General features: G+C 48.1%; 1 protein-coding gene and 1 long non-coding RNA gene across 5 annotated transcripts in view; both read left to right on the forward strand.

Moving 5' to 3' along the window:
* CASR (calcium sensing receptor) overlaps positions 1–7,440 on the forward strand; it is a 169,407-nt gene extending 161,967 nt beyond the window's left edge. For all 4 annotated transcript variants that reach the window (XM_043544356.1, XM_043544716.1, XM_043543647.1 and 1 more), the window contains exon 7: positions 4,312–7,440. In XM_043544356.1, coding sequence (XP_043400291.1) covers positions 4,312–5,756 — 1,445 coding nt within the window. In that variant the 3' untranslated portion in view covers positions 5,757–7,440. The remainder of the gene's footprint in view (positions 1–4,311) is intronic.
* A 7,326-nt stretch (positions 7,441–14,766) lies between these two features.
* On the forward strand, positions 14,767–17,467 carry LOC122462207. Its single transcript, XR_006284625.1, has 3 exons — positions 14,767–14,816; positions 15,283–15,435; positions 17,157–17,467. It is a non-coding gene; the product is annotated as an uncharacterized LOC122462207 (long non-coding RNA).
* Positions 17,468–18,138: the final 671 nt, after the last annotated feature.

Consider the following 18,138-nt stretch of genomic DNA (forward strand, 5'->3'; position numbering starts at 1 on the left):
GCACCACTCCCCTATGTCTTCCCTCTTTTTTCCCTCCTATTCTGAGCACTTTGCAAAATAATATCTCCAGCATGGCCACAATAGGTCCGTTATACTTAGCTTCTACGCATGATAGTATGCCCACTGATCTCTCTCCACCTAATACCATGGTTCCTTTCACAGGATGCATCTCCATCCCAATCCATAGATGCTCCACCTCAAATCCTGGCTCCTCTGTGGTCCCAGGGTCCAGAAATAATCTGCTCAGATGCAGTCAAACTTTTGAATAGCAGGCGTGAGATGACCAGATGAACTTACATTCACAAATGAACTCGATTTCACTGCTGGAGTGCCTCACACAAGGTTGATGCAGCACACACTCCGTGTCCCTTATTCTTGCCTACATTCTCCACCTTAAACAGTCAGATTGGCCAATAGCTCTATTAGGGTACACTTGGTGGCAATCACTACCTTTCACTGCCCTATTTACGTCCACTCTGTCTTCAGACACCTGCTCATAATGTGCTTCTTGAGGCATATTCAAAATCTCTATCCCCATATGAGACCCAATCCCAGCCTGTGACCCCAGCCTAGTCCTACGTTCCCTGAATAGCCCCCGTTTGAACCAGTGGCAACCTGTTCTTACAAACACCTAGCAATGAACACAGCCTTTCTTGTTGCCATCACCTCTGCTAGACAGGTGGGCAAAACACAGCCCTCATGGCATATCCACCATACACGGTGTTTTATAAAGACAAAGTTACACTATGCTCACACCTAAGATTTTGACCAAAGGTCCCAACAACTTTTCATCTCAATCAACCGATACACCTCCCTTGCTTTTTCCTGAAGCCTCACAATAATCAACAGGAGGTGGCTCTACACACCCTAGATGTGACGTGCACAGTAGCTATCTACTTGGATAGGACTAACCCCTTCCGGAAATTTCCATGATTATTCCTCTCCACCACCAAAAGATCTAGAGGCACTGCTATATTTAAACAATGCCTCTCTAAATGGATCTCCCAATGTATACATTTATCTTACAAACTCCACGATAGACAACCTCCTACCTCAATCAGAACACATTCCATATATTTGTTATCTACCTCAATTGCCATTCTTAATAATGTCCCCATTGATGACATTTATAAGGCTGCCACATAGGCAATGGACACTCTCCTTGGAGATGCTGTCCTCTCCTCAGCTGTACATGTCGCTTCAAAGCCTCAGCCTTCCAACAAGGGGCACTACTTTCTAGTCACCTCCAGTGGAGCACCCACAGGGACATCACTCAGAGAAGAAGTTGTTACCCTGTACAGTAACTGAGGTTCTTCAAGATGTGTGTCCTTATGGGTGCTTTACTACTCGCCCTCCTCCCCTCTGCTTCGGAGCTGAGAACATAAACTCTGTGGCAGAGAAGGAACTGGGGGCAATCGGATTGCACAGCACTATATATATATATCTATATCCATCCCGCACACAGCAGGAGAGAGGGAAGGGGCACGTGTGCGGTCCGATGGGCACTGCTGGTGAAGATCTCCGATCCAAGACACAGGGGGCACTGTCACACCTACAGTGGAGCACCCATAGATATGCATCTCGAAGAACCTCAGTTACTGCACAGGGCGAGTAACCCTCTTGCACGGGGGCATTAGGCTCCCCTGCTTTCTTCCCTCCCCTTATTAACTGAGAGTCGATGCACAGGGCAAGATCAAGAAAGACCTCTAAGCAAGTGAGGCTTTCAATGCAACTAGCTCATCTTTTACATCCTCACTGAGTCCTCACCAGAATTGGTATAGCTGGGCTGCTCCATTCCATTTGACATCAGCCACAAGCCGTTGGAAATGTGCAGCATAGGAGATGACCAGCCCTTTCCCCTGGTGAAGCTTCCAGAGGGCAGCCTCTGTAGAGCAGATCCAATGCAGGTCCTCAAAAATGGTTGAGAAGGCTTTCTGGAAGGCATCACAGTTTAAGAGCACAGGACTGTTCTGCTCCAATGGGGACATCCAATCAAGCACTTTGCTGGTAAGAAGGCTGACTACTAGCCCCACCTTTGTTTGGTCTGTGGGGTATGTACTGGGGCAGAGCAGGAGGAGCAGCCTGCATTGTTTCAGCAACCCCCAGAATTTCCGGCACTCCCCACCAAGCCATTTGGGCAGTGGGACCCGATACAGGGAGAAGCAGCTATGCTATGGGCCTGAGAGTGTGCTAGCTGCTCACATAGATCTCTACCGAAGCACAGAGCCTATCTCACTTGGGCCTTTAGCATGAGGTTCTCTGCCTGCAGGCAGATGACTTGGTCCTGAAAGTCCCAGCCCTCAGGGAGCCACTGTCGGAGGGCAGCCTGCCCCTTCCATCATCTGTGGAGGGGTTGGATGGAGTGGGGAACCAAAGGGGTCTGAGAAAACTGTCTGACCTGGGCTGTGGGTGGCCTGTGTGGTCAGTTACCAAGTTGCAGTTAAGATGAGCAGCAGAGTTGGGCTCAAGCCGGGTCAGGATACCAGAAAGTCAGGGTCAGGCACCAGGTTACAAGACAACTGGCAAGTAGCTGAGTTGGAAATGAACCAGGGTCAGAAGCCAGAGTCTACAATCCACAGCAAGGCAAGGTCTGGAGCGGAAGCAAGTAGGCTGTTTGAGTCATTGCTCACACAGCTGTCCATGATGGCTTCTTGGTTCATATACCAGCATGAGCCAATCAGAGGGCTGCGGGGGGCTGCCACTCAGGCCCTGCTGGGAGGTACTTCCTGCAGTGACTAGCTAGGGTTCTCCAGCAGAAACCCTGCCTAAGCTTCCAGTGGTGATGCAGAAGTGTCAGCAGCCCAGAAATTCCATGGTCCCAGGTTCTGATAGGTGGCTGCGTTTCAGTGGTGTGTGAAGTACTGTACAGTTTGCAAAGGCCAGTGAGATGAAAAGGGCTATAAATAATTACTATACTTTTGACTGAATGAATGTTAATGAAATACCTAAATTGCACTGTCTGTTCTATATTAACAGGGGTTCTTTTTTCTCTATTCACGTTTTGTCACAAGAACAATTTACAAAAGACCAACTAAACATTAAGAGAGAGATATCACAGAGAAATATTTGTTAACAGATTCTGAAGAACCCTGGTTTATTTATTTATTGTTTTTCACTATTTTAATGGCTATTGTTATTTTTAAGCAGAAATAAAGAATAACCTTCTCCAACAATGACCATGGAAGAGTCCTTTGGGCATGCCATGGCCCATGATGTCACCTCTTTTCCAGAAAGAGAGTTTAGAATATTCTGCCCTCATTAGCAGAGCATTACTGGCTGCATTATTAATATCAGTCAAATGCCTCACTCCAGTTTCAAAGCCATGTGCTGTGACTGTAATCAGTACTCAGATAGAAAGCTCTGAAAACGAGAGTGAGAGACAGCAGACAGAGGTATTTGCAGATCAGTACTCAGAATGCTTTGTCAGCTCGCAGCACTGTGGTGCTGATGGCTGAGGTGTAGGTTCTAAACTTATAATGAGCATCCCACCACAGGTCATCCACAGATCTTCAGCACCAAAACCACAAGCCCCATTTGAGTGGAATGCCAGCCATTAGAGGGAGACATAATCCCACACCTACATTCCATGTGTTTTACACAGGCACATACTGAAAGGCCTGGATGCACCTGGTGGACACCCCAATTTCTGTTCTGTATGTTTTTGTGGGATGTTGTGCTGTGCATGATTAGAAAAACATAAAGACATCAGCTAATCAGGATTCCCTTTCCCTGCCATTCTGAAGTGAGGGCTTTAAGATATTGGAGAATCAAGGGCACTGATGGTCTGCTTTAAACAAACAGTTTAAATACATCCAAGATTTACCTCCCTAGGATGTGAAGTGGGATCCCAGTGCAGCTAAAGAAGCTAGCATATTCTTTTGATTTTCATCATTTGTTATCAAGTCAGCCAGAATGGAGGAAGTACGTATGTGAGGTGAGAGATAGAAATTAGGAGGTAGATAGACAGATAGATGGATGGATGCAGAGCTGCAGTATAAAGTGCACTGTTCACCAGTAATTCTAAAATTTGCCAAAGGAATTGGTCTGAAAAGCCAGAGTGCAGCCCCAAAACGTTATCGTGTGGCTCACAAATGGCCTTCATCTTTAATACAGACCTATGGCTCCTGAGAGGCTACAGGTCCCATCATGCAATGTTCCTTCTTCATTCAGAGCATTATATGCTGGAACCTGTAATCTCTTATAGGAAGCACTTCTGTATTTAAGATGAAGGGAGCTAAACATTGCCCCATTTTATTTTGGGTGGCCTTCTAGTCTAACAAACTTGTTCATCCAGTGTTATTTATTTTGCAGATGCGAGTGCTTGTGAGAAGTGTCCAGAGGATTTCTGGTCCAATGAAAACCACACATCCTGCATCCCCAAGCAGATAGAGTTCCTGTCCTGGACAGAGCCCTTTGGAATAGCTCTTACTCTCTTTGCTGTCCTGGGAATTTTCCTGACCTCTTTTGTTCTGGGGGTCTTCACCAAATTCCGCAATACACCCATTGTCAAGGCCACAAACCGGGAGTTGTCCTACCTCCTCCTGTTCTCCCTGCTGTGCTGTTTCTCCAGCTCGCTATTCTTCATTGGCCAGCCCCAGGATTGGACTTGTCGTTTACGGCAGCCAGCCTTTGGCATCAGCTTTGTCCTCTGCATCTCCTGCATCCTGGTAAAGACCAATCGCATCCTGCTGGTTTTTGAAGCCAAGATCCCTACAAGCCTCCATCGCAAATGGTGGGGCCTCAACCTGCAGTTCCTTCTGGTCTTCTTGTGTACTTTTGTGCAGATCATCATCTGTGTGATTTGGCTCTACACAGCTCCCCCTTCCAGCTACCGGAACCATGAATTGGAGGATGAGATCATCTTCCTCACCTGCCATGAAGGCTCCCTGATGGCTCTGGGCTTCCTGATTGGTTACACCTGCCTCCTGGCTGCCATTTGCTTCTTCTTCGCTTTCAAATCTCGGAAGCTGCCAGAGAACTTCAACGAGGCCAAGTTCATCACCTTCAGCATGCTGATCTTCTTCATTGTTTGGATCTCCTTCATACCTGCCTATGCCAGTACCTATGGCAAGTTTGTCTCAGCTGTGGAGGTGATTGCCATCCTGGCTGCCAGCTTTGGACAGTTGGCCTGCATCTTCTTCAACAAAGTCTACATCATCCTCTTTAAGCCTTCCCGCAACACCATTGAGGAAGTGCGCTGCAGTACAGCTGCACATGCCTTCAAAGTAGCAGCCAGGGCCACACTGAGACGTAGCAACGTGTCACGCAAGAGGTCTAACAGTGTAGGTGGTTCCACGGGCTCTACCCCATCATCCTCCATCAGTAGCAAGAGCAACCATGAAGACCCCTGTCCTCTGCCTACCTCCACGGAGCGGCAGCAGCAGAAGCGGGGATGCAAGCAAAAAGTCAGCTTTGGCAGTGGGACAGTCACCCTGTCATTGAGCTTTGAGGAGCCCCAGAAGAACTCTGTGGCCAACAAGAATGCCAAGCACAGGAACTCCCTAGAAGTCCAAAACAGTGATGACAGCCTGATGCGGCACAGGGCCCTGCTTCCTCTACAGAACAGCGAACCCCTAGGTGTAGAGTCTGGCTTCCAAGCACCTTCAAGACAAGAGTCAAGCTTACAGGAGTCAGGAGTGGGAGAAACCAAACAAGAGGTGCAAAGCCCAGAAGAGCCTCCTCCACCATCAGCAAATTCCCAGAATTTTATAGGTAGCGGAGGTGGCTCTGTCATAGAGAACACAATACGTTTTTAACAAACCAAAAAATGATAAAATCCACCACAGTTCTCCAGAGAAACCAGCTCACCTGCTTTCTTCTTTGGGAAAGACACCGAAGACGCATCTGAGATGTAGCCACCACACCTTATTGTTAGTACAAGCAAAGAGACCCTCACTTCCAAAGGACACACAGGAGGACAGACTATCAGAAGGCTACATCTAGGGACCCTTGTACTGACATTGTATTTGTTTTAAAAAAATTGGCATCAGGACATCTTGAAAGGACAAGTGAAAATCTTCTCCAGCTCAGTTTTAGTAAAACTTTGCCTACTGCCTTGCCATTGTCGATCCTGCCTGCCAGATGGCAGCTCAGCTGGCTGTAAGCATTTAGGCAATTTCGTTTTACTCTGCTTTTACACTGATGTATAATACCCCTCTTCCCCATTGTGTATAATAGTCCCTCTGTATCCAACATGTGAGATCTCTAACCATGTTAAACCAAGGAAAGGACTCAGCTGTACTGAAACAGGACTTCCAGTTTGACCCCGGGGAAGGGGTCATTTAAAAATAAAACAAATAAATACATAAATATTCTGAATGCTTTGTACAGCCAACAGTCTGAACATGCAAAGTATTTAATATGATAGACGGTCCTCCCTGCTATTTATATAAGATGATGTTCCAACCCCTGCTTCCTGATGCTGCCAGCGTGAGCAGTAGCGAATGCTGGACAGTATTCTTCATAGACATCAGTGCATTAGATCGAATTACTAGTGGCCTGTTGGTTTGTTCCCATTGACATGTTGTCACCCCCAGGCTGCCTATTTTGGTGGAGAGGGAAGACAGTTTGCCACCCAAGGGAGAATGTTGTGAGATCTCAATGAGATGTATCCATGAGTGATTATGTTCCTAGTAGTTATATGCTTAATGAAGTGTCTTTGCTGTAATGTCCCATATGACATACATGGCTAAACATTCACATCACAACCTACATTGTGTTTTGCCATATTAATTTTTCTCTCTCTCACACACACATTTCAAGATGGGGAAACTGTCCCCAAGAAGTGGTTATGTTTGGGTGTAGCCAAAGGAAAGAGGAGTATTAGAGGGGCACACAGACAAGTGGCTGGGTGCAGTATGAGGAAATGCATATGGGCAGCCAGATGTTTTGGGTTTGGTGTCATGCACAGAGGTAATAGTCAGCTGAATATTTTGGAGCAGCTAGGCTTTTGGGGAATTTATAGAGTAGGTAAGCCGGAGCAAGTGTTTTAATCCTGGTCCATCTTGAAGGGGTGTATGGTACAGGACATATCTCCTTTATTTGAAAGAGAAGTTTTAAGGGTTGGGAGGTGAGCAGAAGAGACCTTTAAAGACACTCTCTTCAGTGGCTTTCTCAAGGTTGATGCAAGTACCTCCAATTTTTTTTATAAGATGTGCCGACTCCTCTCCCACCCACTTTGAGGATGTTTGAAATGAACTTGCTGATGTGAAAATTTGGCATGTGGATGGATCAGAGAAATAATGCACCTGTACGGCCACACTGCAGACAATGAGCTTATGTCAGGGATTCATTGCCACATAGATTCCAAGGCCCTAAGGGACCACTGACCTCCTGCATAACACTATCCATAGAAAAGGCAAGGATGAAGTATCATGCATCCGATGAAGTGAGCTGTAGCTCACGAAACCTTATGCTCAAATAAATTGGTTAGTCTCTAAGGTGCCACAAGTCCTCCTTTTCTTTTTGCGGATACAGACTAACATGGCTGCTACTCTGAAACCTGTCACTATCCATAGAATTTCCCCAAAATAGTTCCTAGAGCACATCTTTTAGAAAAACATCCAATCATGAGTTAAAGTTAATTTAGCGCCCTCTGTGTAACAGTTATCAGCCTGTGTGAATCGATTATACTCTTCTCTCAAAATACTAAAAAATGCTCTCGGTCACTACAGCAGAGTAGATTGGCCTTAGACTTACCTGGAGGAGAGACAAACAAAGGTCTGTGGAAATGCCTTGGTTAAAATCTCATTATTGTTACTATTAGGTTGGCATTGTTTGGGGGGCTTTTTTTTTTGGTCAGGGCAAGAAAATAAACCTTCCAGATGATATTGCCATGTAAGGGTTTGTTTTACTGTCTGTGGTGTTAGCGGAGGAGGAATATTGTGGGGAACACAGGGGTAGTCTGAACGTGGAGAGACACTTTTTCAAGGTAGGGATTAATTAACCTTTTCATTGCTGTGTGTGCATACACCTGTGCAGGCAGAGCTTCTGCTGATATGTAGAAAAACCGCAGAAAATTAATTCAGTGACCAACATATTAAAATGACATTTGTTAAAAACAATTAAACTTCAGGGAGAAAACTTAAAAATACACACTGTGGAACAATTTTTAAAAGTCGGCTCTGACATTGAAGCCAAAGGGAACTTCAGGTACTCAACACTTCTAAAAACCAGGCTACATACATAGGTGCTTAAATATGGATTTAGGAGCCTAATTTCAGGTAAGCAATTTTGAAAATCTTGGTCTCTGGCTTTAACTGAGTGCAAGAAAATGGCCACTAGATGGCAGGAGTAGCTAAAGAATAAGACAAGTGGGATTCTAGCCTAATCCTGAGAATAGTTTCCAAAGACGTATGTCTTGGTTCAATAGATCGTCTGCGAAATGGTAAACATAACTGAGACTCACCTGGCAGAATCGCTGCTGCAGACTTTACAAATCCCGAGTCACCAGCCAAGGCACAGGTGCATTCAGTGAGTAAAATTAAAGTATAAACAGGAACACAAACACAAACACACATATGTCCATGGCCACTGCACAGATGAGATCTGGAAAGTAACTTATGGCTTGCTTCTGTCAGTACTCATTTTACATAAGCTGAAAGGAGTGAATTTATCTTTCAATGGATAATGTTCATGTTTATTTCCAAGTTTTGGGGTTTTTAAAATAGTATATATCTACATAAAGTGCAGTTCTACTCTGAAAAGTGACTTTGCTATCATGAGGCCCCATATTTATTGGGTCACCAGTGACTCCCAATAAAATGTATTCAATTTGCAGGTAAAGAAATGGATGAAGGGGTGATTCTAATTGTCACCACTACACATTCATCCTCTGAGAGTCAAGCTGGATTCTGTCCTTGTCCACCTTCACCAGCAACCCTGATCTAGTTTGAGGTGTACAATAGGTGCAGTTTTGCTGCAATAGACATCCTAAGGAAAAGAACCCATGTCATAAAGGGGATTGTCATTCAAGTCATCTTTCACCAGCCAAGACCAAGAGCTCTCCACCTGACAACCCCAAGAGGGGAGGAAGCTTTGATAGGACCTGTGTCTAAACACATCTTGCAGCACACACAGAATACTAAAACTTAAAACAACTTGGACACCCAGCAGTGTCCTTCTGCCAAAAAACCAAGCCAAAGATCCACCACGGTGGCCGGAGCTGTCCACATGAATAATTACCCCTCTAGATGGCTCCCAGACAGCATAAGAACATAAGAATGGCCATACTGGGTCAGACCAAAGGTCCATCTAGCCAAGTATCCTGTCTTCCGACAGCAGCCAATGCCAGGTACCGCAGAGGGAATGAACAGAACAGGTAATTATCAAGTGATCCATTCCCTGTTGCTCATTCCAAGCCTCTGGCAAATAGAGGTTGGGGACACCATCCCTGCCCATCTGGGCTAATAACCATTGATGAACCTATCCTGCATGAATTTATCTAGTTCGTTTTTGAACCCTGTTATAGTCTTGGCCTTCACAACATCCTCTGGCAAAGAGTTCCCCAGGTTTACCGAGCGTTGTGTGAAGAAATACTTCCTTCTGTTTGTTTTAAACCTGCTGCCTATTAACTACTGCTACAGCCCTGCTGCTATTTGTAGGATCAGCCTGTGGAGACACTACTGTTACTACAGTGGAGGAGACCCAGAGAGAATATTAACTTCATATTGGAATTCCATGGAAATCTGGCTGGTGTGCTGGGAATGGTTCCAAGGAAAGCAACTAGTCTGATCCACTGTCTCCTCTCATCCTGACCCCAGCAAAGCCCCTTCTGCACAGAGCCCCAGCAAAGTGGTATCTATGGGCTCTGGGGGAGGAGAGGGATGGTGCCACACAAGTGAGACTCTTCCCCACATTCTACATCTCAAGTAGGAGTCTCTCCAGAGTAGAGTTACTATCTCCCTCCCCCCCATGCAATAAGTGGAAGGGCCATATTGGTTCCTGTGTAAAGGTTAGTGTAATGACAAAATTAAGTAAGGGTATTTGGCATGACTTATTTAAAGTTATAATTCTGCATAGGGGGTTAGGAAATTCAGAATGGGGAATGAGGAGACATTTTAAGTGTGGGTGGAGCCCTGGACAGGATCAGAACAATACTGGCTCAGACCAATGGACCATCTTGCCCAGCATCCTGTCTTCTGACAGTGGACAGTGTCAGATGCTTCAGAGGGAATAAATAGAACAGGGCAATTATTGAGTGATCTACCCCCAGCCTCCACTACCAGCTTCTGGGCATCAGAGGTTTAGGGACACCAAGGGCATGAGATTGAGTCCCTGACTATTTTGGTTAATAGCTACTGAAGGATCTATCCTCGAGGAACATATCTAATTCTTTTTGGAACCCAGTTATACTTTTAGCCTTCACAACATCCCCTGGCAATGAGTTCCACGGGTTCACTGTGAATTGTGTGAAGAAGTACTTCCTTATGTTTGTTTTAAACCTGCTGCCTATTAATTTCATTGGGGACTCCTGGTTCCTGTGGTATGTGAAGGGGTAAATAATACTTCCCTAATCACTTTCTCCACACTATTCTTGATATTATAGACCTCTATCATATCTCCCCTCAGTCGTCTCTTTTCTAAACTAAATAATCCCAGCCTTTTTAATCTCTCCTTGTACGGAAGCTGTTCCATACCCCAAATAATTTCTGTTGCCCCTCTCTGTACCTTTTCCAATACTAATACATTTTTTTGAGATGGTGCAACCAAAACTGCATGCAGTATTCAAAGTGTGGGCATATGATGGATTTATACCATGCCATTATGATATTTTCTGTCTTAGCTAGCCCTTCCCTGATGGTTCCTAATATTCTGTTATCTTTTTTGACTGTCATTGCACACTGAGCAGATGTTTTCAAGGAACTATCCACAATGACTCCAAGATCTCTTCTTTGAGTGGTAACAACTAATTTAGACCCCATCATTTTGTATGTATAGTTGGGATTATTTTTTCCAATGTGTATTAGTTTGTATTTATCAACATTTAATGTCATCTGCCATTTTCCTGCCCAGTCACCCAGCTTTATGAGATCCCTTTGTAACGCTTCCCAGTCAGCTCTGGACTAAACTATCCTGAATAATTTTGTATCATGTGTAAACGTTGTCACCTCAATGTTTAGCGCTCTTTCCTAGATCATTTATGAATATGTTGAACAGCACAGGTTCAGTACAGATCCTTGGGGGAACCCCAATATTTACCTCTTCCCATTGTGAAAACTGCCTATTGTGATAGACCCAGGCCAGTTGGGTACAACAGAGTAGTCCTGTTGGTATCCAGGAGGTGAGCAGGCTCAGGCTCTATGGTGGGTGTGACAGCCACGGCATCAGGAGGTCGACGATCTTCGGTGGGGCCCCCACCTGGGAAGGAGGTTGGTTGCCCTGCACCAACGAGGGGTGCCTCTGGTGACTCAGGTCCCCCTCAGTAGGCTCAGCGGCCATCAGCGGGGTGCCACCTACAGGCAGATGGAAGAATCCAGGAGACCCTCGGAGCTGGGAGCAGAAGCAACGGTTGGGGGAGGGAGCACGGGGAAAGGGGGGGCCGGGGTGAGGTCACCCAGATCGAGGCCTGCTGGCAGAGGGTTGTCCTCCCCTGGGTGACCGGGGTCAGACCCACGGCCTAGATCTCCTGGTAGATAGAAGGGAGATCACCTTCCACCACCCCGGGGTTCTCCGCACCAGTGCCCAAAGCGACACTTGCCTGGGGGCTAGCAGGGGCTTCAGATTTAAGGGGGCAGGAGGGGCTCCATCAGGGGCCTCTGTGGGAAGGGACTCCAGTGGAGGGGTAGTGCTTCTCTCCGGTGCTGCCACGTTTTCCCCAGCCTGCACCGGTGGATGGAATACACCCATGGGAGAGGTGGAAGGCTCAGCATCGGTACCCCCTTCCTGGTCTTCCGGGGGGCCTCCGCATCTGATGGGAGGAGTGGAGCTTGAGCTAACAGTAGTCAGGTCAAGGGGCAGGGGAGATGGCTCAGGGACTCGGGGAGGTAATAGTGGGGCAGCACGAGGGAGGGAGGAGTCCCCCTGAGGTGGGCCCTCTCCCATGCCCGGCAGCGTCCCTGATGCACCCTCCTCCACAGGCCCCGCCAGATTGCACGCAGCAGAGATGGGGCTCTCCCGCTCATCTGGGCATACTAGGGGAGGTACCCCTTGGGCCCGAGCGGAAGTAGTGATGGGCTGGGAAGGAGGAGGGGCAGCACCGGGCAGCCAGGGGTGCCGGCAATGATGGGGCCAGCGCCCTGCCAGGGCTCGGGGGTCCTGGACAATCCTCCATGCCGGCCAATACACAGTACCTCCTGCTGTGCCCCATTTCCCGGCAGAGGTAGCATCAGGCTTCCCAGGAGAATAATGCACCTGGTAGCGGCCCCCTAGTAGGGGACCAGGAAGGACCCCTCAAGCGCCTCTCTGTCATGCACTGCCAGAGGCAGTTGAAGCTGCACCTGCCGGCAGATTGAGAGGATGTGATGGAGGGCGGGGTCTTTGCAGCCCAGTGGGAGAGGGCTGATAATGGAGATGGGTTTCCCCAGAGTAGAGAGGGCGGGTAACAGGGCAGCATTGGGAAGAAAGGGAGGGACGGAGGTCAGGACTATTCGGATGCCCAGGTCCTCCAGCGGTTCCAGGGGGACAAATATGCCCCCCACCGCCAGGCCCCTTCTCCACCGCTTCCTGGGCAGCAGCCTCCGATGCTAGGAAGAATATGACCTTTCTGTACATCTTGGAGGCCGCTACGATGGCCATGGGCCCCACCACCCTCGCCAACGCCCACACGTAGGTCTCCACAGGGGTGAGGCGGGCACCAGGAGGCAACAGATGCCGTGCTACCTGGTCAAGGTGGGGAAGGGGCACTGGACCCTAGAGATGGTAACAGAGGCGGTGGGCAGGAGAGATGATGTAACGGCAGGCGGGGGGGCTGCCGCCACCTGGGCGTACGCCCTGGGGGCTGAGGGAGGGCACCCGCAGAGTTGGTGGAGGTAACAGCGGGGAGGGACGCTGCAGCCAGTGGAGGGGCTGCAGCAGTGGGGGCAGCCCCTGCCATGGAGGGCCAGGTCTTTTAGGCAGGGCCCTTACCCTTCTTCTTGCCCTGGCCCTTCCCACCGGCTGGGGGGGGCTCCTCCAGAATCGGAGGGGGTGAGGGACGTGGCAGCAGTGGAGGTCACCCCGTTGCCCGCCGCGGCTGGCGCCCCAGTGGGAGCAATAGCAGGTGGTTCGGCAGCGGCGGTTGAGGTAGAGGCTAGGCGGGCGACGGGGGGGCAGGTGGAGGAAGGGCGGTGGGAGCTGCCCGAGGGGTCCCACCTGCCTCATCCCCCACCGTAATAAGATGGGGGGACAAACACCAGAGAAAGGGGGGAGAAGTGGAACAGGTCAACCACACCTCCCCGCTAGGCTGCAGGCAGGGGAAGAGGGCGCCAAAAAGGGGGTGGGGGGGCTGGATGGGGGGGGGGCTATTAAGGACGTGGGGGTGGGTGTCTGTCAGCAACTCAGGTCAGGATTCCAGCTCCTTTAGCTGCACTAGAGGAGGGGGGGGGTTACAATAGCATTAGGGGGGTGCAGTGATATGAGGGTCAACTAAAATGGGAGGGGCACAAGCACACGGGAGGGGGGCATGGGTGCACAGATCGAGGGGCTAATCAGGCAAGGGGGACCGCAGGGGGAGGGGGAACAACCAGGTTGGAAGTAGGACAAGGAGACCCAAGGGCTAGCTTCAGATGCTGGGGCGGGTCATACAGAGCAGCAGAGGGAAACGGGCAGGGCAGACAAACAAACTCAAGCTAGTGAGAGGGGCTGGGGCAAAGGGGAGGGCAAAAGGCTGCAAGGGGAAAATGGGTCAGGTAGCAAGGGACAAAGCTGAGGGGTTGCTGCGGGGGGAGGGGCGGGAGGGAATGTCAGTCCAAGGAGGGGGGAACGTGCGCCCACGTGCGCTTGCAAAAGTCAGTTTGGGCAGGCTGCTGCTTCAGGCCCAAATGGTGAGCAGCTGAGTCCCAGACGCAGGACCTTGAGGCAGATGGTAAGTGTCCACTGGGGATGGTTAAGGGGGCAGCGATGGTGGCAGGGGCAAAGGGGGACACGCTCCACACCACACCCTCTGCGTCCCCACAAACACAATCAAAAGCCCCACCACAAGAGCACAGGTGGAAAGTTACTCAGTCTTAGAGGCCCCCTCCATGGTTGTCTGCAGAGTCTCTGTGTGCTCCCCAGCAGCAGATAGTCCTCTTCTTCTCCTCCTTGGGGTTCCAGCAGCTCCTCAGCAGCAAACACAGCAGCAGCTCTGGCGGCTCCAGGCAGCAGTCCAGTGGCCAGGCAAGAAGGACCCCTCACAGGTAGTGGTGGTGGTGTCCACAGCAGCAACGGCTGGGGTCCCTCACTCCCCTCCTCTGGGGAGCAGGCCAGCAGGCTCCCCAAGGGACTGTAGCTGGAGCAGTAGCAACTGAGGGTGGGGGATCCAGCAGCTAGCCAGCAACCAAGTAGCACAGGAGCAGTAGCAGCAACAGCGAGAGCCCAGGTCTTAGCAGCAGCCTCTCACCTCCTTCCAGGCCAGAGGAGAGTAGTGAGAGACAGGGCTTCCAGCCACTGGAGAAGCAGGTTGCTGTTCCCTGACTGACCAAGGCAGGGGCTGCTCCAGGCTAATGAGAACACCTGACTCCAATTAACCTGCAAAGAGTCAGGTGAGGCCATTAAGTTAATGTGAACACCTGACTCTAATTAAGGCCCTTCTGATACTATTAGAGGGCTCACTCCAGTCAGGCTGAGGAGAGGTAGGGAACTAGAGGAGAGGAAGTGTGGCTGAAGGACTGAGTAATGATGATTTCCTCAAGCCATTGGTAAGGATAGAGAAGAGAAGAGGGAGAGCTGTGGGGAAGTAGCCCAGGGAAATATAGCAACTCTGGCAGTGAAAGGTTGGCTGCCAACAGCTGCTACCATTAGGGTCTCTGGCCCAGAACCTGGAGTAGAGGGTGGGCCCGGGTTCCCCCCAACCCACCACTACAGTACCATCTCCTGGGAGGGGAAGATAAGCCCCTATCAGGACAGGAGGCTAAACTATTATGGAATGAGCCTGTAGGGATAACAGAAACTGTGGGAGTTCTCTCACCAACCTCCTTGCTGGCTTATGATGAAAAGGGGCTCAGTAGACTAACCCTGGCCCTAGAGAGAGAAGGGCTATGTGGAGAGTTGCAGTGAGCCTCTGAAGCTAGCATAAACCACCTGGAAGTATGGGACCCCCAGGGACAAGGTCAGAGCTCTGTCACACTATTTATTCCTGTCCTTTGTTTCTTATCTTTTAACCAGCTACTGATCCATGAAAGGACCTTCCCTCTTATGCTGTGACTCCCGACTATGTTTAAGAGCCTTTGGTGTGGGACACTGTCAAAGGTTTTCTAAAAGTCCATGTGCACTATATCCACATGCTTGTTGACACACTCGAAGATTTCTAATAGAGTGGTGAGGCATGATTTCCCTTTACAAAAGCCATGTTGACTCTTCCCCAACATATAATGCTCATCTATGTGTCTGATAATTCTGTTCTTTACTATAGTTTCAACCTATTTGCTTGGTACTAAAGCTAGGCTTACTGGTCTGCAATTGCCAGGATCACCTGTGGAGCCTTTTTTTTTTTTTTAATGGCATTTCATTAGCTATCTTCCAGTCATCTGGTACAGAGCCTGATTTAAGTTATAGGTTACATACCAATTTGTAGTTCTGCAATTTCATATTTGAGTTCCTTCAGAATTAGTGAATACCACCTAGTCCTGATGACTTACTGCTGTTTAGTTTATCAATTTGTTCCAAAACCTCCTCTTATTGACCCCTCAATCTGGGACAGTTCCTCAGATTTATCACCTAACAAGAATGGCTCAGGGGTGGGAATCTTCCTCGCATCCTCTGCAGTGATCCTCTGCAAAAAATTCATTTAGCTTCTCTCCAATGGTCCTGTCTTCTTTGAATGCTCCTTTAGCACCATGATCATCCAGTGACCTCAATGATTGTTTGGCAGGTTTCCTGCTTCTGCTATACTTAAAAAAAACTGTTAGTTTTTGTGTCTTTTGCTAGTTGCTTTTCAAATTATTTTTTGGCCTGCCTAATTGTACTTTTACGCTTTGACTTGCCGGAGGTCATGCTCCTTTCTATTTTCCTCAGTAAGATTTGACTTCCAATTTTTAAAGGATGCCTTTTTGCCTCTCACTGTCTCTTTTACTCTGCTGTTTAGCTCCGGTGGCATTTTTTGGTACTCATTACTGATTTTTTTTTTTTTTTTATTTGGGGTATACATTGAGTTTGAGCCTTTATTGTAGTGTTTTCAAATAGTTTCCATGAAGCTTTTGTGATTGTTCCTTTTAATTTTGATTTAACTAGCTTCCTCATTTTTGTGTACAGTAGTTCCCTTTTTTGAAGTTAAATGCTGCTGTGGTGTATTTCTTTGGTATTTCTCCCCCTTCCCTTCCCAAATGTTACATCTAATTACATTATGATCTCTGTTACTCAGCGGTTCAGCTTTATTCCCCTCTTGGACCAGATCCAGAGCTCCACTTAGGACTAAATCAAGAAACCTCCCCTTGTGGATTTCCAGACTAGCTGCTCCAAGAAGCAGTCATTAATGGTGTCTAGAAACTTTATCTCTGCATCCCATTCTGAGGTGACATGTACCCAGTCAATAGGGAGATATAATGAGGAATTTCAGCTTATTGAGTTTTTGTAGCCTCTTTAATCTCCCTGAGAATTTTACAATCACCATCACGGACAGGTGGTGGGTAGTATATTTCTTCTGGTATACAGTTATTATTTGAGCATGGAATTTCTAGCCATACAGATTGTCCAGCACAGTTGACTATGTTTTCTTTCACCTATAGTGCCCCTCCCCCACCAGCTCAACCTACTCTGTCATTCCTATATATTTTGTCCCCTTGTATTACTATGTCTCATTGATTATCATTGTTCCACCAAGTTTGTTTTATTATATCAGCATCCTCATTTAATAACACTCACTCAAGTTCACCCATCTTGGTATTTAGACTTCTAGCTTTTGTATACAAGCACTTACAAAATTTGTCAATATTTAGTTGTTTGCCTTCATGTGATATATTTGAATAGGACATTTTCACTACCTGTTTCTCTTCAGTTCCTACATGTACTTTATCAACTTCTATCCTCTTCTCTTTTACGAGAATACCAGGGCCAGCTCTACCCTTTTTGCCGCCCCAAGCAGGACGTCTGAAGACAGAAGCTGCCTCTGATTTGCCACGGCAGCGCAGCCTGCAGAGTAAAGCTGCCACCGAATTGCCACTGCCGTGGAAAGACGAGTGCCGCCCTGACGGCACACGGGCTGCTGCCCCTTTCTCAGGGCCGCCCCAAGCATGTGCTTGGAACGCTGGTGGCTGGAGCCGGCCCTGTAGAATACCGTGTATCCCCTTTAATAAATACTCCCCTAATTGAGGTCTCTGTCCAAACCATGTGCTCCTCCACCCATGTCAGCTTCCTCCAGCCCTGAGTTTAAAAACTCCTCTATGATCTTTTTAATTTTACATACCAGCAATCTGGTTGTGTTTTGGTTTAGGTGGAGCACATTCTTTCTGAATAGGCTCCTCCTTTCCCAGAGAGTTCCCAGTTCCTAATAAACCTAAATCCCTCCTTCCAACTTCATCGTCTCACCCACGCAGTGAGACCCTTCAGTTTTGCCTGTCTAACTGGCCTTGGGGGTGGAACTGGAAGCATTTCACAGAATGCTACCAATACCATGGAGGTCCCAGACTTATATCTCTTACTTAGCAGCCTAAATTTGGCCTCCAAGACATTTCTCCTACCTTTCCCTATGTCATTAGTACCTACATGTACCACGAGCACTCGCTCGTCCCCAGCACTGCAAATAAGTCTGTCTAAATGTCTCATGAGATCTGTAACCTTTGCACCTGCCAGGCAATTTACCACACAGTTCTCCTGGTCATCACAAACCCAACTATTTAGATTTCTAACAATAAAATCCCCCATTGCTATTACCTGCCTCTTCCTAATAACTGGGGTTCCCTCCCTCAGAGGGGTATTCTCAGTGCAAGATGATACCATGACATCATCTGGAAGGAGGGCCCCAAATATGGGATCATTTCTCTCCACTCCAGCTTAATGTTCTCCTTCCCTGAAACTTTCATCCTC

This window comes from Chelonia mydas, chromosome 1, assembly GCF_015237465.2.
Source record: "Chelonia mydas isolate rCheMyd1 chromosome 1, rCheMyd1.pri.v2, whole genome shotgun sequence".
NCBI lineage: Eukaryota > Metazoa > Chordata > Testudines > Cheloniidae > Chelonia > Chelonia mydas.